General features: G+C 41.2%; 2 protein-coding genes across 4 annotated transcripts in view; one reads left to right on the forward strand and one right to left on the reverse strand.

Moving 5' to 3' along the window:
- The window catches only part of LOC123509530, a 129781-nt gene extending 121669 nt beyond the window's left edge, over window positions 1–8112 (forward strand). Inside the window, exons 7-8 of one of the 2 annotated variants that reach the window (XM_045263882.1) lie at window positions 7068–7120; window positions 7856–8112. In XM_045263882.1, coding sequence (XP_045119817.1) covers window positions 7068–7120; window positions 7856–7860 — 58 coding nt within the window. In that variant the 3' untranslated portion in view covers window positions 7861–8112. The remainder of the gene's footprint in view (window positions 1–7067; window positions 7121–7855) is intronic. The other variant, XM_045263881.1, reaches the window with a different exon arrangement.
- A 266-nt stretch (window positions 8113–8378) lies between these two features.
- Window positions 8379–26342, reverse strand: LOC123509609 (gamma-tubulin complex component 5-like). 2 transcript variants are annotated; one of them, XM_045264042.1, is made up of 19 exons: window positions 26206–26253; window positions 22978–23357; window positions 21671–21883; window positions 20762–20956; window positions 20195–20460; window positions 19614–19782; window positions 18862–19066; window positions 14589–14721; window positions 13931–14098; window positions 13527–13631; window positions 13148–13275; window positions 12801–13050; window positions 12336–12564; window positions 11633–11947; window positions 11410–11530; window positions 10824–11054; window positions 10546–10634; window positions 9925–10084; window positions 8379–9193 (listed from the first exon to the last, which is right to left on the reverse strand). In XM_045264042.1, the coding sequence occupies exons 2-19, from the start codon at window positions 23041–23043 to the stop codon at window positions 9138–9140; spliced, it is 3099 nt and encodes a 1032-aa protein (XP_045119977.1). In that variant the 5' UTR covers window positions 23044–23357; window positions 26206–26253; the 3' UTR covers window positions 8379–9137. The 2 variants fall into 2 exon arrangements, with proteins under 2 accessions (XP_045119977.1, XP_045119979.1); XM_045264044.1 differs by having other exon boundaries at window positions 8628–9193; window positions 22978–23093; window positions 26206–26342.
- Window positions 26343–26865: the final 523 nt, after the last annotated feature.

A 26865-nucleotide genomic window follows, 5' to 3' on the forward strand; every position in this document is an offset into this window, starting at 1 on the left:
CATGCTTTAAACTATTTCGTCGAGTATTCTATTTACTGTGTGTGATGGTTAAATCTTGCTATCAAACCCCCTCTGGCTGTGAAAATTAACCTAATGTTTTCAGTATTGCACGATATAATTGTCACGCATAAAACGAACGAAATGTTTTTTTGGAGAAGTGAAATCTAATCACAAGCGCTTTCTGATTGTTTAATGTATATATGGTATCAGATTAAATAAATCTCATGAATGTAACAGTATCACGCCATATTATTAACGGTTTCCATTCTATTATATATTTGTCATGCATTAATCCACCAGAGTGCGGAAGTTAACTGGGTCACAAAACAACCTTTAAATGTGAACGCTCGGGAGGCAGCAAATCCCCAGTGCTCGCTTGGCGTATCTCGAGTCTTTTAAATCGACGAAATAACTCCACATATAAACTGCATAATGGTCAGCAGTGCACCTAAGCGGCGGCCCGGACCCTCCTGAGTTACCGCGACGTATCCTGCATTTAAATAGAATAACTACAAGGACTACGGACTCTGCTTTCTTTAAGGCTGAAATCCAGAGCCCACTTCGCTCATGGAAAGCGAGAGACACCCACGCCGCATTTGGATTACTCGAGTGGCAAATATAAACGGAAAGAACAATTTTGCTCCGCAGTTCGAACGAGTTTCATGGGCGTGGAAGTTGGAATATGAAAGAATTGAGAGTTTCATGAGCATTTTAGAAGCCAGAGAAGAAAAAGGAGAGTATCTTGAGACGGAAGAGGACGAAGAGAAGTAAAAGGAAACAGAAACGAGGAGGGAGGAGTAGGAGAAATTGTAGTAACGAGGAGGGAGGAGAGAAACAATGAAATACAAAAGAGGAGAAAGTGGAGAAACTAAGAAAATGTAAAAGAAAGAAATTGCTGAACCTCTCTCTCTCTCTCTCTCTCTCTCTCTCTCTCTCTCTCTCTCTCTCTCTCTCTCTCTGATGCACGGCTCACTCTGGTGTGTGGACAGTTTTTATCTTTTTTCCTTGCTGACAAAATACATGCAGGATCTCGTTACGTTCACCCGTAATTCGCAGGGTGTGATGTATGGAAACATAAGCCATACTCTCCCTAATGCGCAGCGGACAGGGTTAATCAGGGCGGCTCGATGTAATAGACGTTCCGCCGTGTCGTTGTGGACTTCGCAACGCTCCCGCTTGCCTGCTTTATATTTGAGCTTTAGGAACAGTCGCCACGCTACTCTATTTCTCTCCCATTAGAAGGTGGAATTTAATTAGTTGCACGCCTAGTTTATCTCGTAAAAATAGCATGATGTATTTTTTTTTTCCTACACGAAAGCATGTTGCAGGTTTTTTTCGCTTCACTACCCCAGCCATTACCAGCATTGCCTCACGTAACATAAGCTGCTCTCGCCATAATGTGTCTCGTGGATGGCGACGCGGCGCTACACAGTGAAGATTCAACACCTGCCGTTGTGATTCGTCACGGTGTCAGCGGTTGAGCGATGGTGATCTGTTACAAAAATAAAAGTATACCCGACAACCGGATTCTTGCTGACATGTTAAAATACTTACACACACACACACGCCCGGTAGCTCAGTGGTTAGGGCGCTGGCTTCACAAGCCAGAGGACCGGGATTCGATTCCCCGGTCGGGTGGAAATATTTGGGTGTCTCCTTTCACGTGTTCACCTAGCAGTGAGTAGGTACGGGATGTAAATCGAGGAGTTGTGACCTTGTTGTCCCGGTGTGTGGTGTGTGCCTGGTCTCAGGCCTATCCGAAGATCGGAAATAATGAGCTCTGAGCTCGTTCCGTAGGGTAACGTCTGGCTGTCTCGTCAGAGACTGCAGCAGATCAAACACACACACACACACACACACACACACACACACACACACACACACACACACACACGGTCTATGAGCTCTGAGCTCGCTCCGTATGGGGAAGACTGGCTGGGTGACCAGCAGACGACCGAGATTAATTACACACACACACACACACACACACACACACACACACACACACACACACACACACTCAGGATGACGGCGGCAAGATAATGAGCGACTCGTCTGAACTCGCACCTTCGGAGACTCTCCAGTCCGCACTTGTGGCCCTCATTGCAAGTCTTTGATGCAACTTGGTGGATAAACACGCACTGTCATTCTCCACGTTTGAAAAAAAAAAAAAGTAAAAAGAAAAAGCAGACCACACAAAAAAAAGTTACTCATCCCGGTCGTCGCTAACTTTAGTATAATTCTTGTTTTGAAATAAGCACAAATGTATCCAGAGCCGAGGCTTAATGAAGGTAGGAAATGACAGCGAGTCTTTGGTGTCTCGTGGGCACGCCAGCAGCCTCTCCAGGATGTTTAGTTAAAACCATCGAGTTTGTGGCGGCGACAATGCTTTCAAAGTTCAGAAAGGCGGTCATTCCCAAGGACAAGTGAATATCTTGGCCACAAATTTGCATCACTCACCATTACTACCACAGTCATCTTCACCAGCACCACCACTACCGCTGCCACGTTCACCATCACTAGCACCACCTCTACCACTATCGTCATCAGCAGCTTCTTCCTTCGGGTCTGATGTCTCCAGGTTTCCTCTTGACAAACTTCCACTCCAGAACGATAGACTTGTGTGCAGGGAAGGAAACTTTTCTTATAACGTTGGTGCAGTACGAACATATTGTTATTTACTGAAAAGTTGAAATGGTCGCCGTCAATATAAGAAAATAAAGGGACGGGAGTCTTGTGAGAGAGGGAGAGGGAGAGGGAAAAGGAGAAGGAGAGGGAGGAGAGTACCAGCAGTGTGACGGAGGTAGGAATTACTGTAATAAGTAGTGTTCTTAAGAAGGAAATTGAATTTGAGTTAAGGCTCTTCATTAGAAAGATCATATTGCATCTGGAAGGAGAACGGATACGAGGAGTTACTATGAGCGTAAGAGAAGGAACAAGAAAAGTGAGTGGTGGTGTTGTGAGGGAGGGAAAGAGGAAATGCTGTTATATAGTGTGAGGGAGAGAGAGAAGCTCTTAGTGAGAGGAGAGTGGAAATGGCGTGAGAGGGGAGGATGAGTGAGGGAGGAAGGCAGGAAATGTTGTGTAGGAGGGTGAGGGAGAGGAGCAGAGGAGCAAGAAGAACTGCAAATGTGAGAGAAAAAAGGAAATAAAAATGCATCAGGTGCTAGGCAGAGGAAGGGAGGGAGGGAGGGAGGGAGGGAGGGAGGGAGAGAAGGAGGAGGGAAGTAAACACGAGAGACATAATCCTCCTCCTCCCTCTTATCTTCCCCTTCCCATGACTCCCCTCTTCCTCCCCCCTAGCCCCTGAACCCTGATCTTTGACACAGAAGTAAAGGCAGGAGAGGGCGGGGAGGGAGAAGGAAGTAAGTAAATACGAGTTACCTCCTCCTCCTCTTCCATCCTCCCCCCTTATCTCACTTCTGCCTCCGCCTCCCTCCCCTCGCATCCTTGACACAGGAGGATAATTGATGAGGAGCAATTTCGCACCTTTTACTTCCATGAATTTACCTAATGAAACTCTGAAAAAAGAAAATAATTATACTACAGAATTATCATTTAAAGAAGTCCTCCATAGCGGACAAATTTAGTGCATACTTTTAAAGCCAGTTAATTCATCGCGTCCAGCATTAATTAGAAAAATGTGACGCGAAACTGCCTTGTGAAGCCCCGCCGGTTCAGCGTCTGGGTGTTGACCGCTCAAATTATTAATGCTGCCCTTTTTCTCTCTCTCTCTCTTTTTTTTTCCCAATTTTTTTCTGGCGTTAATTTCGTTCTTTGTTGGAGAGCCGATGATTGGTGAATCCCGTGATGGAAATGAAAGGCTCCAGCTGTATTTCATTTTTTTCTTTTTTAATAAACGAGTGCCGGACCTGCCAGACTTGCCTCTTCCTCCTCTTCCTCGTCCTCGTTCCCCTTCACTTATTATTCCTCCATGAAAAGCGGTTCATTAATTATTAGTATTTTTATGTCCTTCTTCTTCTGCTCTTATCCTCCTGCTCATCCTCATCTTCTCCATTGTATTATCATCATCATCATCATCATCATCACTACTACTACCACTACTACTATTACTACTACCACTACCATTGTGTCAATTAACATGTTATTTTCAATTGAATCAGTCGAACCACAAACGTTCAACTATTCCTTCTTTCCTTTTTTTTCCTTTCTTTTCATTCTTCCCCTCTTCTTTCCATCACCTCCTTTTCGTCCTTACCTTCACTTCCATTCACTCTTCTTCATCTTCCACTTCTGCATTCTTTCATCCTTAACACGATCACCTCTTCAACTCCTCCTCCTCCTCCTCCTCCTCCAGTCACGATTAAGAATTCCTTGCTGTTAAATCCAGACGCTTAAAGTTTTCATTTAAATTGCATCGCGTGAACGGATGAGTGCACGTAATTTGTTTTGCAGCCCGTCGTGCTCACACCGGACAGGGAGGACTCCAGCGGCCGTCCTTCCGATCCCTTCATTATTAGTTAGTGAAACCGGCGCTGCACTCACTCCCTCCCTCTCTCTCACTCCCTCACCACTGGCTCGCTATTTCTATTACTATCATTCTCGTCACTACCATCACCATAGCACCAACACTTAGAATATCACCACTCTCCCACTCACCACTGTCTCCATTACCGCTACCATTACCACTTTCTCACAGAATATCACCACTCTCCCACTCACCACTGTCTCCATTACTACTACTATTACCACTTTCTCGCCACTCTCATCACCTTCACCAGTAAAGGGACTAAGTTTTCTGTTAAATATATATTGTCGATCATTGTTGTGGTAATATTATCTTGATAACCGCGTGAAAGCTTAAGCCGCATTAATCAAATAGAGGAGAGAGGGATTAGGTCATTAGGATGTAGGATTTACTCCCTGCCCGCCGGCTCGCTGTATTGGTTAACGATGGCAATAGTGTTAAGTCCTGTATTATTAACGCATTGTTGTCTCATTAGGACGATTTTCAAAGGCCACTGATAATAATTGGTAGGGTTCTTGAAGATGAGGCTTTCACTGTTTCTTTGATGGTTCGTAATTCTCGTTAGATTATCACTAGTCATGGAAACGCCCTTGAAAACCCAAAAGACTTCCACTCCACCCTGTTAAAAATAGCGGAGATCAGACGCCCGAACGTTTAAGAATATGAATCTAAGAGTGAAACATTTCGGGTGAATTGGAGAATTTTAAGGTCCGATTATTAAGCAAACCTTTTCTCTTCCTCTCATAACCTGCAGGGAACAATCGGCTCTAAGCGTCTCGGAACAAGTGCTTCTATTTTCTAAGGTAATTTTCTCCAGAGAGGGAGTTGTTAACAATAAATGAATTAATACACAGATGAAAGAGTCAAAGAGGCTATTTTGCAGTCAGGATTCCGAAAGACATTTTTTACTTTCGTTATTGGGTGCGGTATAAAGAAGGAAAATGTTTTAATCTTTTTTGCATTATCGTATTAAGGGAGTCAGTGGTGAGCCTTCCGCGCCTTGCCGCCACGCTGCACGAGAGGCGCGCCACGTGTGCAGGATTACAAAGGATTACTGGGGATTACGAACAGCAACAGACCTTTATTGCCTTGCATAGCCGTTCAGTTTCATTACATTATCTTCATTGAAATAGAGAAAAACTAACAACCGCTCAAGAAAATAGTTGTAATTCTTGCTTCTATTGGTTTTTTTTTTTTTTTTTTACGGTAAGGTAAGGCCTATAGCGCCTGTAGGCACACTTGAAGAATGTATTGGAAGCGTTGTTCAGCTTCCGCCCATTAGTGGCGCAAGCAATTTTATTTATAGTGATACCCATATCACCGCCCAAGCTCATCTTGAGTGTAATCACCTAGAACCTGGGTATCATGGTGGGGAGGATGTACGTACGTATAGTGTTCATTAGTGCAAAGTAAACTAACATTTATGTTGAGCAAAGAAAGCAAAAGTATAGCAGGGAAAAGGTTTAATTTACGACTACCAGTGTCTGCGGCGAAGAGTGTAAATATGCGCATGGCAGTGTCCCTGCGTGTGCCACAACGGAGCACGCTATCAATTTGCATTGGAGTCAGGTAAGCTGACTTCTGTATATAAGAAAAAAAATCATTAAGACTACAATGCACCGCTGCCTATTTTTTGTATGGTGATATGCACGAAAAATGATGGATGGACGAGATGACACCCGAGAGTAAAGATGCACACTATTTCCCCACCTACTTTAATCGAGAATTATTGCACTATAATAATTTGTAGCAAATGTTTGCAACTGATTGCAGTCGATGAAAATGAATGAATAAATAAATAGATAAATAATCAGACAGGAGAAATGCGTTGTGGCTCTACACGTATATTTGATTTTGAGTATTTGCGTTTATAGATATTTCACACATGAAAGCACAGCAGACATCCACGTGTTGTAATGGAAGGACGGTGTTTTCATTTCACTCAGTATTCTTAAAATAAATTGAATACCAGCTGTATTTTTAAAACTGCCCTTTGTATATGTATTTTTCCTTTCTCTCGATCTTTTTTTTTGAAAGGGCTAATGAATGAAATCGTTAGAGAAAAGCAGAGATTTTTTTTAGGAAATCTCTCTCTCTCTCTCTGGTGAGTGATGCAGCTAATGATGAGCTTATATGTTGGTGACGTCATAACTAACATTTAAAGATATGTTCTTGATGGCATTGGCTTAACGCTGTAGACGAATGAACACGAGGAGGTGAAAGGTGACATCCTTTCCTGTCTACCACACACTTGTATGACAGAATGGTCGTGGCTGGTCTGGTCATCTTTACATAAACACCATATTGACAGTATATCTGCTTTAACATTTGCATCATTACACTCTTACTTGACCTGCTGCGTCATGAATAAGAGGAATTGTGAACTGAAATGGCCATGGTAAAGCTAACATAAATAGCTTTGGAGTACTGTACGAGTTATGTGATACTGCAATGGTTTGCTGGCTCGAAACACGTGATTAACTGAACCACTGCTGCCCATGATCAGCTGTGGTATATTTGGCACTGTTTGCAGCTGTCGTGATGATTCATGACTTTTTTTCTTAATATTTGTTTACAGATCTGACATGACGCGGTTCATCTGTATGGACAGCCCTGGGTCCTCATCAGCAGGCAAGACGGAGCACTGAAGTAGCAGAAATGACAATGATATAATGCTAGTTAATATTCTTTGAGATAATTAATTAAAAATGTTTCAAAAGTACACATTGTAATAAGATAACAAGGGATGAAGTAATTATACATTGAGTTGAAAATGATGGTATTATATATATATATATATATATATATATATATATATATATATATATATATATATATATATATATGAAAGACAATGAAGAAAAAATGTTGGCTAGTACACATCCACGAGATGACTCAAGTTTACTTTTAGAATCACTGAATGGATATACGTAAGTTGTATGTAAAGACACGGAATTCCATATTAAGGTTCTAAAGTACATACATAATGTAGTTGAATTTCACAAAAGACTTGGGCAGTGAGATTGTATACCTAGGCATTCTTTGCATTGTGTGTGTAGATATAAAAAACATTGTGATTACTTTCTAAAACTAAGTTTTGTCTTCAAGTAGCAGTATTTTCATATTTTTGAAGTGGAATGGTGTGTTGATGGAAGTGAAACATCACATTTATTGTTGTTAATTTGAAATTACGTTATAGCCATTTGAATATTTTGTAAGCAATGGTAATGATTCACTGGTGACTTGACTTATTGCAGGAGCAGTACAGGAAAAAAAGTGTTTTAAACTATGGTTGTCTGGTCAGGGAAATTAATCTAAAGCTATGCAACTGGTTTACATTTATTAGACCCACAATTTTTTTTACAGATTGAAAACATCTCTCCAGCCTGGTGGTGACAAGGGAAACAAGAAAGAAGAGGTGGCACAAGACAGATAAGGAAGGTGAACACTAGGGGTGGGCGCTTAACGACTCCGGAGTCGACTCCGCGCCTTAACGACTCCAGTCACAGCAGTGTGTAAAAGTGTATTATACTGCTTGAGCCTTGAGGTGACGATTTTACTTTTATTTTGACGAAACTGACGAGAATGTTGTATATGTAACTTTGAACAAATAAAAAAAAAAAGTCTAGCCTCTGGAGTCGTAATCGTTAATCTCCAAGAGAGCGAATCTTGCCCACCCCTAGTGAATACAGGGGAGGGAGGGGGAGGGAGGGAAGGGAAGGGAAGGGAGGGGGAGAGGGAGGGAAGGAAGGGAGGGAAGGGAAGGGAGGAGGGAGGGAAGGGAAGGGAGGAGGGAGGGAAGAGAGGGAAGGGGAGAGGAGACGAGAGGGAGGGAAGGGAGGAGGAGGCCAGCAGGAGGCAAGGAGGGAGGCCAGCAGGGAGAGGAGGCAAGGAGGGAGGCCAGCAAGGGAGAGGAGGCAAGGAGGGAGGCCAGAAGGGGAGAGGAGGCAAGGAGGGAGGCCAGCAGGGGAGAGGAGGGAAGGAGGGAGGGAGGCCAGGAGGGGAGAGGAGGGAAGGAGGGAGGGAGGCCAGGAGGGAGAGGAGGGAAGGAGGGAGGGAGGCCAGGAGGGAAGGAGGGAGGCCAGGAGGGGAGGGAAGGGAGAGGAGGGAGGCCAGGAGGGGAGGGGAGGGAGGGGAGATGAGGGAGGCCATGAGGGAAGGAAGGAGGGAGGCCTGGAGGGAAGGAGGCCAGAAGGATAGAGGAGGGAGGCCAGAAGGGTAGAGGAGGGAAGGAGGGAGGAAGGCCAGGAGGGGAGAGAGGGAGGCCAGGAGGGGAGAGGAGGGAAGACAATATACATTAAAGAGATCCTCATAATTCTCATACAGATAATAGTTGCTATTTATATTATGTAGCAAATTATATACAAAAATAAATTCTCACAGTAAAAAGACAGAGTAAGGTTGCAGTTGCAGATAAGGAAGGGTAACCTTGCAGATAGAGGTAAAAAAAAAACTGGAGGAACGTGAACTCCTTTCTCCGAGAACAAGCAGTACTGCCACTGTCTCAGATCAAGACCACGTAAAGAGGATTCTGCCTGATGGAAGCAGTGACTGGCTGGGTAGGTTGTAACATTCTATCCCACAGCATCTTCACGTACCACACACATCTGTAATCTGGCAGGATAGCAGCTTTTCCAGCCCTGGCTGACTACTGATGGGCGAGCAGAGGCACAGTGTCCACCAGTGAGCGTGTCAATCCCTCCACTGTGAGAAAGATTGTATACTAAGTGATCATGAGACTTCTGAAATGATATTATACACAATAACCTTATTTATGAGAAAATTAAATATCAAAAGAATAACTAGAACGTAATGAAAAGTATGAAATTCTAGTTCGTTTCTTGTCTCTAGTGTAATGAAAAGTACGGTTTCAAGTAAAATAACTTCTTAATTTTGAAAATAAAAAACTTTACTTAGCTCTTGTTCCAAAAAGTAAATTCATTAATTACATCATTAGTTTGGATTGTTGAATTGATGATTGAAAATAAAAAACTTTACTTAGCTCTTGTTCCAAAAAGTAAATAAATTAATTATATCATTAGCTCTTGTTGAATTGATGAGAGAGAGAGAGAGAGAGAGAGAGAGAGAGAGAGAGAGAGAGAGAGAGAGAGAGAGAGAGAGAGAGAGAGAGAGAGAGAGAGAGAGAGAGAGAGAGAGGGGAGAGAGAGAGAGAGAGAGAGAGAGAGAGGGAGAGAGAGAGAGAGAGAGAGAGAGAGAGAGAGAGAGAGAGAGAGAGAGAGAGAGAGAGAGAGAGAGAGAGAGAGAGAGAGAAGAAGAGAGAGAGAGAGAAGAGAGAGAGAGAGGGAAAGAGAGAGAGAGAGAGAGAGAGAGAGAGAGAGAGAGAGAGAGAGAGAGAGAGAGAGAGAGAGAGAGAGAGAGAGAGAGAGAAGAGAGAGAGAGAGAGAGAGAGAGAGAGAGAGAGAGACAACACTCACAATGAGGAGAAAAGCTGCGGGACACCATCGTGGTGAGAAAGTTCACCAAGTAGCGATGCACCTGAGCATAGTGAGTTTCCAGATTGGTGATCTCCCCAACATTCACTCTACTCACATCTCCCAGCCACAGGTGACTCAGTTGCTGTGTGAGCCAGAACATCTGCAAACAGTCCTCATGTAAGAGTGGTACATACAGTACTAGTTATGAGTGTTTTAAACCTCTTCATAAATTTTTTATGTATAATGGAAAGATGCTACAATGAATTGTAACAAGGTTAATTTTGTGATTCTGGAAGTATATATGATAGAAGTTTTGGCTGTTTCTCATTATCTCTCTCTCTTTGTATGAGTATTCTTCAATTATATCCTTTAGAATTCTAATGTATTTACATGAGTGTCTAAGAGTGGAGTTCCGTTCCTACACCATATTTTAAACTGACGTTTGGTAAAGGTCAAAAGCAGTCTCAGTATAGTAACCATGAAATGCTGGAAGTTGTGACCATTGTAAACTGTAGAGAAAATTTCTAGAGGCCTCAGGTGTTGCATGAAGTGTGAGGTTATTCTATGAGCATAACAAAACAAAATAAAGGTAAGTAAATAAAGCTACAGTATCTACAATACCTTGTTCAATGCTACTTGTAAAGGATGTATTTTTTCATCTCTGCCCATCAGACATTCTGAGGAAATTTTGTTGAGCAGCTTTTCATGCTCTGTAAAAAATCAAACAGATACTTTAGTAGTGACTTCCTACACATTAGATAAGTACTTGAGACATCTGAGAACAAGAAGGAAGAAAGGAAATCAAATAATGCAAAGGAGTAAATGCATGACTTCAAAATTTGACAATACCAAATATATATAAATTTCACAAAACAACTTTTATTTAGATGTATCATTACCTGTGATAATAGTGTTGAGTGGAGGTGCTGCCAGGATGAGCTGTTCCACTGCCTGATAGAAAGGCAAGAAGGCAGTGTTGGCAAAGTGGTCGTGCAGCTCTCGGGAGAAGCAGAGTAGCCACTGGCGGAACAGCTGTAGTCGATGAAGGCGAGACTGCAGAGGGATCTGGAGGCCCTCCGTGTCACTCTCCTCAAGCTCATGATCCAGAATTAAATTCCAGCTGCTCAGTTCTGGGAAAACACACAGAGGCTAATTCTGATGGCTGGTTATTGTGCAGGATAATTAAAACAAAAATTGTATATTATAAGGGAAATAAGTCTGAAACAAGCATTCAGTTACCTAAAATATAGGAATCTGTCAAGCTTTACAAGACTTATCAGGCTGCTACAGTGCATATCAACGGGGATAACACAACAGTGGGCATGACCTCTACACCACAAACAAGACTTCTGAGAGGCAAAGCTGGCTTTCTATAGCACATGAAAGACAATATGCATCTTTTAATCCTTCAAGTTTCTGTCACTTTTGCTCATGTTTCAGAAGCATCCACATACAGCTACTGAAAAATATGAGTGAGTAACATGCCTTTGAACTTAAGTCTTTCTAAGCCATTTGTGACTCTCTTGAGGCTCAGGCTGAAGTTGAACAGTTTGTTGAATTTCTTCATGACTGGTTCCGTCAGCAACAGATTGGCTGGCCATGGTGCCTTAGAGAGATAGAGAGAGAGGGAGAGAGAGAATGTCTCTGTCAGTTATGTAAGGCAGTATGCATGTAATAATTTTAATTTCATTGAAACAAAGCTTCTAACCTGGTAACAGATCTGTAATTCAGGTATCCCGGCCCTCGTTAAAGACACCTTCAAAGAAGCACTATTTTGAAGATGTTTTGAGTCATGTATCTTTTGAGTGCCTCTGCCCAGCCTCTCATATTCCTCAATCAGCAAGACTCGGTCACTCTTCCCTACACTGGGCTGACTGCCAACTGAGGCTTGCTCTTCTGTGTTCCTCCATAATGGTACAGAAACAGAAAAGAACTGGGCCAGGTCAGGGTAGAGGCGAGCAACACAGTATTGCAGGAAAAGAGTTAGGCTGATGCTGTCAATTTCCTCACCACCAGCATCCATCTGCAAAGGAGGACTCTATTACTCATTGGAGTCCTAATCATAACAAATAAAATCAGTCACAAGTCATCTACTTTATCCCACTCACATCCATTGTTTTGAGCTGCTTCATATTAAAATTTTCTTATTTACTGATACTTCCTTTGACTGTTTTGCATCTTTAATTTGTTTTAAATCCTCTAACCTACTGAAAATCCCCTTGAAAATTTGGTGTTGATAGATTTTCAATTAAGTAACATGACAAAAAAAAATTAGGAGAAATGATAAACACAGTGAATGTGACTGCAGCAACTTAACTATTGATTGTGAGATAAAACTTTCCAAAATTCCTAGGGAAAATAAGATCTTTATATTAATCTTTTTCCAAACTTAAACTAAACTCTGCACTCACCATGGAAAAAAGATATGAGTAAAATTCATGCATGATATCCCCAGCCTCCATGAGCAGGACGGAGCGCACGACCTGGCAGTGGACGGCAAGGTGGTGCTCCTCTAGAAGTACCTTGGTCAGCTTGGTACTGAGCTCCTCCTGCCGCCTCCGCACTAAAGGCTGGAGGGCAGAAGTGAGGAGAAACACCACCGACACACTAGTGGGGATGTCTCCGATCTCTTCAATCAGGCTATTAAGAGGGCATGTGGTGTTGTAGTACTAAAATGCAAGCAAATCTTAAGTTATGGAAATTTCATTCATTATTTACTCAGAGAATCTAACATGACATTCATTAGTACAATCTGTCAGTTTACCTACCAAACTAACATGAATTAAATCTTCCCAGTTTATAGTTAGCTTGACAGAAAGCAGTAGAAATATTTCAATGTATGTGACAAATCAACATACATGCACACAAACACATACCTGGCTATATGGTCCATATTAAGCTGAGTCTCCTTCACTAAGCTGTCTTGTGGTGTCTCATTGAAGGCAGCCCACATCAGAGGATCCAGACTGGCATGTCTTGAGGTGTTCCTGGCAACACTCTCCTTCCCCTCAGTGCTGTCTTCCTGGCCCCTCTCACTATCTTCTTGCAGCTCTCTTTCACTCTCTTTGGTGGGACTACACACTGTGTCTTTGATGTATCTGACAACCACCTCCTCCAGAGAACAATCTGTTTAGCAAGTATAATGAACAAAAGTTGTCACTGCTTTTAAAGTGGGAATGGGACACCTCCTGTGTTGTTCATGGCAGTGAGTCCATCCACTTACCTGTATGGCCCTTAAGATGGCTCTGCAAGGCAACTGGTGGGGCATCCAAAGCAGCCAGAAGCTCCTGTGACTTGCCAACGGACATCAGGATGGCCAGCAAGGGAGAGAGGATCTTCATTATTGCCATTCTGTTGAACAAAACATAAATAATAATGATTGCTAAATATTCAAAATTTTAAATTAATCATATATTTGTTCCTGGTTTATACTCACAAATGCCTATACTTGTCAAAGCAGAGCAAAATTTGGGTGATAATACACAAAGCTCGGGAAGTTAAGAATTTAGGACTAAGTGCCAAACTTGTGGATAACAGAACTTGGACAGCATGAAACTCGCAAGAGGGGTACACATGTATACATTTTTTAAAAGGATACTTACGCAGGATTTCTGGTTTCTCTGTTCTGATTCAGGTCATCATTCTCCAAGCTCACAATGAAAGCTTTATGCCAGAATCTTTCATCATAAACTGTTATCAACTCATCTCTGACAAAGAAGGTTCAGAAGGTTTGAGAACTAAATATATTGAGACATATTGTTAAGTAAAATTATGAAAACAGAAAATTACATTTTAAAGCCTTATAATGTATTCTCATCTGCATTTTTCAATGGATCACTGGCTTTGTTCAAATTCTTGTGTGCTTGAAATCATAATTACATAGCTTTGAATATATTTCATCTGTACTTATCATTCTTTACACAAAAAATTACATAGGTAATTTCTTTTTTTTTGGCTTTCCAAAATTATGAAAATAAAACACCAACAATAAAACCACAAACTTTACCTGTGAACAATGAACTCCTGGGCACAGTCAAGGAGAGAGCCATGCATCAGCCAGGAGTGCATGATGGACAGGTAAGAGCGCAAGGTATGCAACAGTAGCCGTAGCATTACACCCCGTACTCCTGCCTCGCCTACTTCCTCCACACCCTCACACAAACTCCCCAGCAACCTGTCAGTACAGATTAGGATATTAAAGACATTTTAAGTAAGTGGCAAATAGAATGTAACGAGCAACAAGCAAAATTATAAAATTCAGTAATTAGGATAGAACTGTTTAATCCTGAAAAATTGAGATTGAACTAAGTTATAGGGAGAAATTGATTCTCAAATAGAGTAATAAATGAATGGAATGGATTAAGTTATAAGGTTAATAGTGCTGAGTCATTAGGAAGCTTTAAAGGATTAAACCAATCTATTGATGGGGATAGAGTAAGTATGTTTCAACCAGGGACTGCCATGTGTCTGTCTGATGGCTGGCTTCTAGCAACTTCCCTCATTTTCTTACATTGTTCGTATCACCACAAGGTGGGCAGCACAATCCAATATTTACGTTTCTTCATATAGTAATCATCTACAAACTGCTAATCATATTTCTGAAACACAATATTATGGTGTTTATAATCAACCTGGTCTTCTATTTCAGTCCTTCCGTCCCTTACCTCATAGCCACAGTTCTGGGACTGGCTTCAGGTGGCAGGGCAAAGGCCTTCATGTGGACACCAAACAGGACAGCAAGAGTGCGCAGCCAAGGAAACAGCTCACCCTCCAGCCAAAGAAGAGTATGTGTATTTTCTGCAAAAATGGCATTTTTCTTTTCACCAACATCAGAACACAAAATCAACAAAATAGTTTTCCATATTCACTGTTGATTACCAATATCCCAAGTAAAACAATAAAATTACAAATAAATAAACCTAGTGGATGACAGATGGATTCAAACAATACATAGGACAGAATCAATCAATCATGAGGGGGGGGCCATATGGCAGGAGGGGTGAGGGAGGCATCACCTCACCTACCCTATGGTGCCACTCCAGGCGGTCATGCCTCGCAAGTCTCCATGCAGGCTCCCTTCCCATGCCAAGTAACTCCCAGCAGTAAGCATCGACTTGCTGCAGCCATGTGTTCTGTGGACCTCCTCCATGCTGGGTTATCCCTTTCAGAGACAACCTGATATGCAGGACTGGCTTCTGGGTAGTGTGCCACATACCCATATAGTCGTAGTTAGCGCTGACGGACTATGCTGGTAATCGGCCTTGAATCAGTCTCATGGAGCAATCGCTGATTTGACAAAGTCATACCAGTGGTACCCCATGATCCTACGAAGGCATCTAGTACCAAAGACATGAATTTGCCTCTTCAGATCAGTGTTCAGCATCCATGTCTCACAACCGTAGAGTAAGACAGGGATCACCAGCGACTTGAAGATCCAAATCTTCGTCCGTCTGCACAGGTAATGACAACGCCAAATGCTCATGTTGAGTGAGTTCATAACACCTTCGGCCAAGCAAATCCACCATACAACTTCCTGGCTTGACCCTTCATTGTTATATGCTACACTACCAAGGTATGTGAAATTTTCCGAGATCTCAATGTCATCGCCACACATGGACAGTCTGTACTGTTTCATCCAGTAAGCCTCCAAACACCTGAATCTTGGTCTTGGGCCAGAAACCTTTAGTCCCAGGGGTTTGCCTCCTTGTGCAGTGCCTCCAGAGCCATTACAGAACCTCCAGTGACTCAGCAAAGATTACTGCATCATCCGCAAAAACAAGATCTATAATCTCAGTATTGTCAACAGATGCTCCACAATGACTTTGGTCTATAACTCTGCCTAGTACCCAGTCCATGCAAATGTTGAAAAGTGATGGATGGAGCAAGCACACATCCCTGCCTCACTCCTGTATTCACAGGGAAGAAGCAGGACACACCCCCTCCACATTTCACAGCACTCACACTCCTAGAGTAGAGGCCAGTTAATAGAACAATAATCCATGCAGGAATCCCACGGACATGCAGAAGATCTCAGAGTGTCTCTCGATGCACTGAATCAAATCCTTTCTTGAGATCAACGTAGGTTGCAAACATCCCTTGCCAAAACTCATGTCAGCGCTCCACCAGTATGCGAAGTGCTAGGATCCAGTCAGTTGTTGACTTACTGGGCGTGAACCCAGACTGTTCAGGTCTCTGGTGTTTCAGCAGGTGACTGTGGATATACATCAAAAGCAAATGGGCAAGCACCTTGCCTGGTATGTTGAGCAGTGTTATATGGCAGTAGTTGTTGCAGTCCTGACGGTCCCCTTTCCCCTTCCAGATAGGGATGACCAATCCCTTTTTCCAGTCAGAGGGAATGGTACCTGTATACCATACAGCAGTCAAGACAGCATGCAACCCACGCACCATGGCCTCATCCCCCGCTTTGAGCAGCTCTGCACTGATGTTACAGATGGCAGCTGCCTTTCCACCCCTCAACTTTGCCACAGCCTCTTTGACATCATTAATGGAGGGTGCAGTTTCGTCAATAGGTGGATCAGCATCCAGCATCTGTAACCCTGCAGTTTGGAGCTATCTGCTTGGAGGATCCACCATGAACAGTTGCTCAAAGTAGTACTCAGTCCAATGAGCTGTCTGCCTATCTGCATCCAATGCGAGGCAACCATCTGTTGTTCGGATAGCGCTTGCCTGAGTTGTAGACTTGGGGTGGAGTTTCTTCAGGGGTCAATAGGCAGGTCGGAGATCATTAGCATTTAAATTACACTCTACATCCTCTACGTAGGATGGAAGAGATGTATATATAGGAGATTAAAGGTAAGAAATGGGATTAAGAAGCTGAAAGCAATTATGAGTTGAATGTAGCCAGATAGACAAAGACAGATTCCAAGGTATCTTTTCAGGTATATAAGATGTAAACTAGAGAAGCGATAAGTCCTTTAAAGACAGCTAATGGAGAGCTAGTTAGTTCTGGGGAAGAGATAAGTAAAATTATGAATGAGTATTTTTAACAGTCTTCCACTAAGGAAAACATGCAGGAAATTCCAGATAGCAAACAGAATTTTCCAGCAGATGAGAGTGAGAAGCTGACAGATATTCACATAACTAAGGAGATCATACAACAGAAGATAAAAAAAAAAAAAAAAATCAAGTCACCAGGATCTGATGATATAGTATATCCAAGAGTGCTTAAGGAATACAAGGTCATCAGTGAGCCATTAGCATTGGTCTTTAGGATGTCACTAGAGTCTGGTCAGGTACTGATAACATGGAGGCAAGCCAATGTTGTACCCATAATTTAGAAAAGAGATAAAACTCAATGTATAATTAGACCTGTTAGCTTAACTTCAATTTTAGGTAAATTAATTAAATTAATAATAGCAAAAAACATTAGGGAGCATCTAGACAAGCACAACTCTCAACATGACTTTATGAAGGGAAAGTTGTCAATTACAAACTTGAGTTTTTATAGTAAAGTTTACGACGTGGCAGATAATGGTGATAGTTACGACATCTATACTTAGATTTCAGTAAAGTGTTTGATAAGGTACCATATCAGAGGCTCCTGAAAAAGGTTAGCGCACACAGAAAAATGGGAAAATATTAGGCTGGCTCAAGTCGTGGTTAGATGATAGGCAGTAGAAGGTAGTAATAAATGGTTTTAATTTTGAATGGAGTGAAGTAATTAGTGGGGTGCCACAGGGATCAGTTTTAGGGCCATTGTTATTTCAAATATATATATCAATGATTTGGAGAGTGGAATTAATAGTGAGAATAATAAATTTGCAGATGACACAAAGATAGGTAGACTGATTAGGTCAGATTCAGATGCCATCACCTTGCATGAAGATTTAGATAGGATAAACGGATGGACAGACAGATGGCAAATGCAGTTCAACATTAACAAATGCAAAGCACTTAGTGTAGGTAGAGGAAATCCACACAAAGGGTACATGATAAACAATAAGGCCCTGGTAGCTTCAGAATATGGAAAAGATTAATGAGTTATAATCAGCTCTGATTTTAGTCTAAGAAAGCAATGAATAGAGGTTGAAAATAAGGTAAACTGGGTACAAGGATTCATTCTTATGAGTGTTAAAAGCAGAAGTCCCAAAGTAATAATAAAATGATATTTGGCATTGGTCAAACCACATCTAGGTTATGCAGGACAGTTTTGGTCCTCCCATTATAGGAAGGATATAGATCTATTAGAATTGGTGCAAAGGAGGATGTCTAAAAGATACTGGGGGAAGAAGGATATTCCCTGCGAAGTGAGACTGAAGAAACTAAATTTGCATTTTAAGAGAGACATAGGTTAAGAGGGGACTTGATAGAAGTAATTAAGTGGTATAGGAATTACAACAAGGGGAATATGAACAAAGTTTTTAGGATCAATAGACAAGATAGAACCAGAAATAATGGGTTTAAGTTTAAGAAATTCAGGTTAGGAAAGAAATGGGGAACTGGTTCTGTAATGGAATGGTTGATCAATGGAACAGACTCCAAGTGGGAAGGAACTGATTCCCTAACAGAGTGGCTGATGAATGGAATGGACTCATGGTATTGGTGCTGAGTCAATAGGAAGCTTTGAAAGAAGATTAGATCATTTTATGGATGATAGATGGAATTAGGTAGCTCTGCTCATACAGGGACTGCCACATGTAGGCCTGACAGCCTCTTGCAGCTTCCCTCATCTTCTCATGCTTCTTATGTTACTATGAACCAAGTGAGAAATCAGTCCATTGAAGGTAAAATATGAATTTAGTTCACAAAATTTCAACAATGGAAAAAACAAAACAATTAATTTACATACACACAAAGAAATCAATGTAAACTAATTTTTTAGATTTGTATGATAATGACAGAAGTTACACAGAGTGGTGAATGTCATGAATCCCTTACATAATTAGTGTGTGATGCTACAGCACTTGACACACTCACCTTGGTCTTTGATGGCATCTTCTAGGCCCTTCAGGTGGTGGCAGAAGGCCTGTCTCCAGTGCCACAGCCCAGAGGCATAGGCCAGCACAGTCAAGGGGATTAAAGGTTCAAAGCGCTGGCTCTGGTTCCTGCGCATGAAGGCATCAAGCACATGCAGCTGCTTCAGAGGCTCACAGACATACTCCAGCATGCTCCTGAATGCTGCCTGCCAAATGAAAAGGGAGAAATTAAAAGAAGTAAAGGAACTTTTTTCAACAAGCCCTTCACAGCATAAGAAATGTGACATAAAAATAAATAAAATAAATAAAATAAATAAACACAAATAAATAAGTAAAATAAATAAATTAATTAAATTAAATAAAAAAATAAATAATGAAAATTAAATAAAACAAATTAAGGAATAGAGCCAAGCTTCCACTCAGGGGAACTGGATGTACCACAATACATGCCAAGCTACACCAATCCAACATTCAAGACTTATTTCTCAGGATACCAAAGGACCAGAGATTCAGCCCAAAATAATAACAATGAAAGATGCTATATTCATTAACAAAAGCACTATATCATGACAAGCCTATTACTGAATTGTTATTTAGATTTGTTTTGTATGCACATGGATTACTTTACATTGCATATACAATTCTAAGATCTACATTATTTTCTAACATTATATTATGAAAACTAATTCAATGCAGTACAAGATATAAGAATTTTGTCAGGTAATCCCATATAACAGATGGAGTAAGACTTACAGGTGTGAGGCTACACAAGGTGATGCCTTCCTTCACATTAAACTGCCCTCTCTGGTTGACGACGAACACGTGTGACGACACAGGACACATGAGGCACCACACCACTTCCCTCATCACTGCCCACTCACTCAGCTGCTGGCACTGCCTTTGGATACCACTGCCACTTTTACTGCACAACATCCACAGGAATTACTTCATCTTACCATTAAGTTACATGCACATTTCCATTAAACAAAGTCAGAACAATCACTTAATGCCAAAGGAGTCTTGTATTGATAATAGACTATATATTTATCTGCCAAGTCACACTTGATTCTAAGACGTTCCACCAAGGAATAATCATGACAGAAGAATCTTTTATTTCATCTTGCCATGTTATACTACTCTCATTACTTGTTTTTATTATGACCATTATTTCCACAATATCTTACTTCCATACACACCAAAGCTGGGCAATATTGGCCATAAAATGGTAAAAAAAAACATGCTAAACTCCTTTCATTCTTCTCTTTTTCACTATGGCAGTTATTTCCAAAATGTTAACTAAGTATCACTGCTGCCATAACTACTTTCACACTCACCAAAGCTTGGCAATATTTGCCTTGGGGTGGTTAGAGGCAGGCAGTTCCTGTGGTTGTTTTGGTCCCCAGTACTGCAGGTGGATCTTGTCTGACAACCATGACTTGGCATGATGTAGCTGCTCTAGAGTTTTGAGACCTGGCAGTGGAGGCTTTGCAGTAAAAAGAGTCTCAGGAAGAGAGGGCAAGGTGGAACTGTGTGTATATAGCTGGTGTCCAGGGAGATCTTTGCCCCCACAGTCCTCATGGTCTTCATCATCTGACCAGTCCTTTAAAAGTTGATCCAAGGAAAATTTTGTTAAACATGAGAGCATTATAATAACAATATATTGTGTTCAACTAATGTTTAGCATCCTGTTGAAAGTCCTAAGACAATTTTTTTCACTACTTTTGAGAGGAACTTTCAAGACAAAGTTTCAGCACTATGGTCTCCCTTAAAATAAAAATTTTACTGTATCTGTTATATCTAAGATGTGCGCTATAAATTGTGGTGTCCAGAAGCCACTGATCTTATGCTCAGAAAAGTTTTCACATCAAAACTACCATAAAAAAGTCATAACTAATACTCACAGAGAGGGGATCCTCAGGCCCAAGTACATAGTCTGGATCATCTTCTCGTAAGTAGGTTGCCCAGTCTAGCTTCTCCTGCCTGACCTCATCTAGCGGTACTTGTGGCACCTGGGTCTCACCCTCCCCCAAAGGCACTTGGGTGGGGCTGTTGCTCAGGTGCAGTAGCAAGGACAGCAGGGACCACTCAAGGTCTGTCTGTTATAATGCAACACAGTTATTTTTTGCATGTAAGTGATCTTTCTAAATCATGACATCTATACGAGATGATATCTACATTATAAATGGGCTGATCAAAAAATTTCTGAAATCATACTGTAAAATGCCTTGGCTTTACAGTATTTTTTGTATTCATATGTACTGCATTCTTATTTGGAAAGAAAGTATTAGAAAACACAGAAAGGAAAAGATGAGAAAAGGTGAAAGTAGAAGGAGTGAAAATTGGTAATTTTTCTCAACCCATACAATATTAGTATGCTATATATATATATATATATATATATATATATATATATATATATATATATATATATATATATATATATATATAATATTAGGGAGGCGGTGGTGTAGTGGATAAGGTGGTGAGCGTGGGATCAGGCAGACGTCCACTCGTAGGTTCGAATCCCACCACGTATAGCCTTAAAACACTTTGCCATTTGTCGAGTGGTTTAAAGTTACCTACATATCACCATGATACCCAGGTTCTAGGTGGTTACACTCAAGATGAGCTTGGGTGGTGATATGGGCCCTAATATGGGTACCACTATAAATAAAATTGCCTGTGCCACTAATGGGCGGAAGCTGAACAGCGCTTCCCATACACTCTTCAAGTGTGCCTACAGGCGCTATAGGCCTTACCGTAAAAAAAAAAACTCATGTCTGATTCCTGAATAGAATAAAATGTCATGCCTCATGATGGTCCTTAAAGATTGGTGAGGCCACAAACTTCTGGGTGAGATCCTTGAGGCGAGAAGCACGCTGGTGCTGGCCATGGATGGTAAACTTGAGAGCCAGGCCATCGATGGAACGCCGCACGGCATGGCTGTTTACAGCCAGGCAGTGGTGGTACAGCAGGTTGGACAACACAAACTGCTCACTTCGAATGAAGTTTTCTTCATCCTCCTGCAAACAGGTCATAAAATATAGTTCAAACCTCCAGGGATTTATTCATAGCATAATATTACTAATCTAACTATCACAAGAATAGTTTTATAAGGTGGAAGTTATTTCAAGAGATGGAGATAGTATTAACCAACACTCAATGTAACTAATAATAGTACCAGTCTTGTCTGATAATTTTTTAAGCTTGACTTGTATAGCAGAGCCCAACAGACAGCAAGTAGCACCATAATGGTAATCTAAGGATGCCTAGCTATGAGATTAACTGCTTGGTTTGACTTTGGTTTTGGAATATGGCTCATTCACCAGTTAATAAGGTTCTGAGAGTTCAAGAACTAAATTAGCATTAGTCTACCAGTGTCTTTAAAGGTGGGAAAAGCCCCACATTAGTTTAGTGTCTTTGAGTGACAGTTGAGGGTGGGGAGGAGGGAAGCTAAAGCTTGCTGGTTAGGCCGAGTTTAGGCCTTGTCCCTAAGGCCGAGAGTCATGAAGCCCATGGAGAGACAAACAGACAAGTGATTTGTGACAGAAAATAATAGTAGATCATTGAAAATAGCAGAGAAATTTATCAAAGGAAAATAGTCTTGTCTGCCAAACATCTCTCTGAACTTAAATTGTACTGAATTAAAGGCCATTTGCTTAAAGCTGATCTTATGGTTTATAAGATTTTACATGGCTTTGCCCTAATCTGGATCACTTGTTTGTCAGGAACAAAATTGTTGGGATGAAAGGTCCCTCCTACAAGTTGACTATTCCTTGCTGTGAGACTGAAGTCAGGGTTCAATTTTTTTCAATTAGCTACGTGTTGCCTGTTTGGAATGGTCTCACTGAACATGTTACTGCAGTTTGTGTCGATGCATTCAAACAACAACTCAATTTATCCCTGGATAATGTTCTATATGAGTTTGAGTGAAATGTTTCTATGGAGTCTGGCTGAAACCATATTAGACAACACTACGCCATCCAACTTGATGTCTTCAAACGTAATCCTGGTTTAATGTTTCATCTGCTTTTAGATGGGGGTCTAACCTCATCTACAAGTTAGTACTTATTCAGGGCCCTTCCTAACTCTATAGTGGCATAACTGTTTGATTTACCTTAAAGCCGAGCAAGTGAGTGATGAGTTGCTTAGTCAAGTCGTCAAACTTTCCGCTGTTTGACATATTCGCCAAGGCTTGTCCTCGGTCCTTAACCGCTGCGCTGCCTTACTCTCCTACCACATCCAAGGCGAGGGCCCACCCAATGCATCACACCCAGAGACGTAGGGAGAGAAATGTGTGTTATTTCTTCTTTTACTAGTGGCCTGTTCCGCTTTGTAACGCTTCGTAGGACGTCAGTTCTCTCCTCTCTTCGTGTTGTTGCTCTCTGACTCTTGAAAATCTCTTTAGTCTTTACAACGGACACTCAAACATACCTTGATCTTGATGCCACAGGTGACTGGATTTCTCTTGAACAGCATCAAGAAAGTACCTTTTGACTTTTGAGAGAGAGAGAGAGAGAGAGAGAGAGAGAGAGAGAGATTTTGTGATGGAGTGCTGTACCAGATATGATCGAGTGAGAGAGGTACTTATAGAGGTAATTGTGAAAATCATTGATGAATTAGAACGGCAGAATAGACGGAAAAAGTAGACAATGCCAAAGGAATTCTCACTGTACCGGATGGCATGATACAATGGAAGAAAGGGAAAAAAACAGTGAAAAAGATGAAAATTCCTTATGCAGGCCTGGAAAATACGCCAGAAAAATTTCCCTACCTACTATACATTTCAGCGGTGGACAAACGGTGTTTTTTTTTTTGCAGATATCTCCTAAACGAATCGTTGGATGAGTTTGATATTTCAACACACTACCTTGAACATCCGTTCGTAATTTATGGTTAACATACCACAGTGCTATATGTGTTATGTGAGGAGTTTACTCGTGAAAAATAACACAAAGCCGACGAGTCATGATGACGCATTCGAATGAAAAGTGTGGTCCCCCCAACACCCATCCAAACCATTCCTAACCACTACTACGTCTCCCCCGTCTCGGAAGTTCTCGCCCTCTTTATCCCTCCTCTCCTCTCCCTAGCTCCTCGCCTCCCTCACTCATGTGTCCCTCCCTACTTCTCCCACCACTGTATTTATACATTATAAGTGTCCTTAGTGGTCACGCGGATTAAGGCGCCGCATTCTGCCACGATGGTGGTAGATTGCGGGGCATCGATTCGAACCCCACTAATGACATCTAGCAGCTATATGGCCTTTGTTGCCTAGCAGCAGGACAAACTACTTCATTGGAGGGGCGCTCCATTGTGATTACTTAATTTGAGGATTATTTAATCCTTTATACATTATAATGTTTTGTAAGTGTGTATGTAAAGATATGATTATTAACGAGTATGGTACAATTTCATGAAGGCAAGAAGTGGTTCACGTTGATAATTACTGTACAACAGCACGTTTACGTGTAGTATATAGAAGAGCCATGTTTGCAGTCGTTATGGTCAACCATGTGAACATGATGTGCTGGAATTACCTGTGACCTGGACCTTCTACTGTTAGGAAAAGTTGATACTCTTATTGCGTACTGTCTACCTATTGATCATAAAAAGTGGTCCAGTTTATATATAATATTATTTTGTTGTTAGATACGTTGCTTATTATCCAGCTATACGGCCATTAACAGCGGAATTAGCTATTGCTTTCACGGTCGTTTGACCCACTCTGGTTTTCATGTCCACATATACCAGCAATTGTATTAAATAATATCATTAATGTATGATATGTATGTACATACTGACGTATGTAACTATTATACCTATACGTATGTAATTACAATAGGGAAAAAAATCAAAGGTGGAAGGCTGATGGTGTGAATAAGGGGTGAAGAGGGAAGCGGGGAAGAGGGTCATGCGATACTGGGGTAGAGAAGGAGTGGTCTGGGGGTTCTTCAGGGTGGTGGTGGTGGTGGTGGGGTTAGACGAGTACCCCACACTCGTCCGATTCTGTATAACACCTTTGATATGATGACTGGATTAGGCGTAATATCACTCAGTAAACTCCTCACATAACACATATAGCACTGTGGTATGTTAACCATAAATTACGAACGGATGTTCAAGGTAGTGTGTTGAAATATCATACTCATCCAACAATTCGTTTAGGAGATATCTGCAAAAAACACCGTTTGTCCACCGCTGAAATGTATAGTAGGTGTTAAGAGAAAATGTCTTTCTGAGAGGAGAAACATGCACTCTTTAAAGGGATGTAGTTGCAATAATACGTTATATATATATATATATATATATATATATATATATATATATATATATATATATATATATATATTTTTTTTAATGGCTCGAGTGAAAGCTTAACAACATCCCTGCATAACTGACAGAAGAAACACTCATAAAAGCGCTCTAGTCGAAGTGACTTTTATTAGAGCATATTTCTAATTATGATTCTAAAGACATTTCAACATTACTGACGAAAGAAATGCTTTTGAAAGGTTCTAGCTGAAATGACAATTTCTTTAAGGGGAACATATGATTCTAATGACAGATTAGCAATATTTCTGCATTCCTGAGAGGGGAAACACTTTTAAAGGCTGCAGTTGAAGTGTCAAGGTTTCAGAGGATGCTTTTTACGGTTCCATTAACTCGAAAAATTTGATCAATGGTGTCTCTCCTGTTAGTAATGTAGAAATGTTTTTATTCTGTCACTGAAGCACCCAAGCTTAACCTAATTTTAACCTATGGTATACACAAAATGTAGGAAAGCATCATCCTATAGTCGAAGGTCCGTAATTGGTTTTGCGGTGATACTGTATGTCATTCTAGTCACTATCGGCATGGCGGAGTCTCATTGGACATCCGTGACACGTGATTTATAGACGCCCCAGCTCCCACAGGACCTACAATTCCCTGCTATTGTAAATAGCTACAAGAAGAAGGGGAGGAAGACTGAGGGAAATTTTTGTTTTTGACGCAGAGTTGATTTTTCCAAAGCATCAATACAAGCCAATAAAAACGTTCCGCGTGATAATAAAAAAATGATAAACGTGAAGTAAAGTGAGTACCTATATTATCACACATATATAATTGTTTCATGTGCTACTGACAAAGACCAATGGTCCAATAGTAAACAGCAGCAGCAACAGCAGCAGTAGCAGCATATTCCTCTACAATATGAAGGCCTATAATCAATATCTTTTTTCCTTTACCTACATAGTCTTTGAAAGAGAAACAAAGGAAATTCCGTCAAACACTGTATATTGAATAAGCATTTAACCTACCCACCAGAACTACAAAGCTGTAAATAAATAATATAAAAAATCACCTGCAGGTAAGGCGAAAGACACAACACTTTCCTGTGGTCGCTTGCCCTCTACTGGCGCTGCTGCTTCACTGCCTCTCATTCTCGGATTCATGGTTTCATTACGTTTATTTGAACCTTGACTTGTATTTCCTTTGCCATTGTAGAAATTTACCAGTCACATTATCGGTGAAGATCTCCTAAAGCAGTGGTTCCCAAACTGGGGGGCGCGCCCCCCTAGGGAGGCGTAAAGAGAATTCAAGGGGGGCGTGAAGTCATCTGCTAAAAAAAATGTTTTAATAGATTATAAGAATAATAAAATCAAAATGTCTCTCTGGAATGTACTATTATTTGTTTGAGTGGCTTTCATTATTAAAATTTAATACAAACAGAGATCTGTTTTCCTGAACAATGCTAAGAAATAAATGCAATAAAATAAAATAAGTTCACATGAGCAAAAGAGGAAGTGGGAGGGGGGGGGGCGTGCGGGTCTACTGGAAGCAAGAAGGGGGCGTCAGGTAAGATAGTTTGGGAACCACTGTCCTAAAGGCTGTGTCACACTAGCACTTTTTCCGTCGTTTTTCAGAAAATCGACAATATTTTGGCTGCGGCCTGTCACACACAAACGGTGTTTCGTCGTCACTTTCCGTCGTCACTTCCCGCCAACACAATGTAAACACAAAC

Source organism: Portunus trituberculatus, chromosome 27 (genome assembly GCF_017591435.1).
Source record: "Portunus trituberculatus isolate SZX2019 chromosome 27, ASM1759143v1, whole genome shotgun sequence".
Taxonomy (NCBI): domain Eukaryota; kingdom Metazoa; phylum Arthropoda; class Malacostraca; order Decapoda; family Portunidae; genus Portunus; species Portunus trituberculatus.

What these genes read in the sequence shown, in the direction of transcription:
- LOC123509609 (XM_045264042.1), bottom strand. Translation starts at nt 23,043, where the DNA reads ATGTCAAACAGCGGAAAGTTTGACGACTTGACTAAGCAACTCATCACT. An exon ending in CCTTGTGTAGCCTCACACCT is followed by an intron (nt 19,067 to 19,613) that starts GTAAGTCTTACT and finishes TTCATTTGGCAG; the next exon opens with GCAGCATTCAGGAGCATGCT. An exon ending in ACTCAACACTATTATCACAG is followed by an intron (nt 10,635 to 10,823) that starts GTAATGATACAT and finishes GATTTTTTACAG; the next exon opens with AGCATGAAAAGCTGCTCAAC.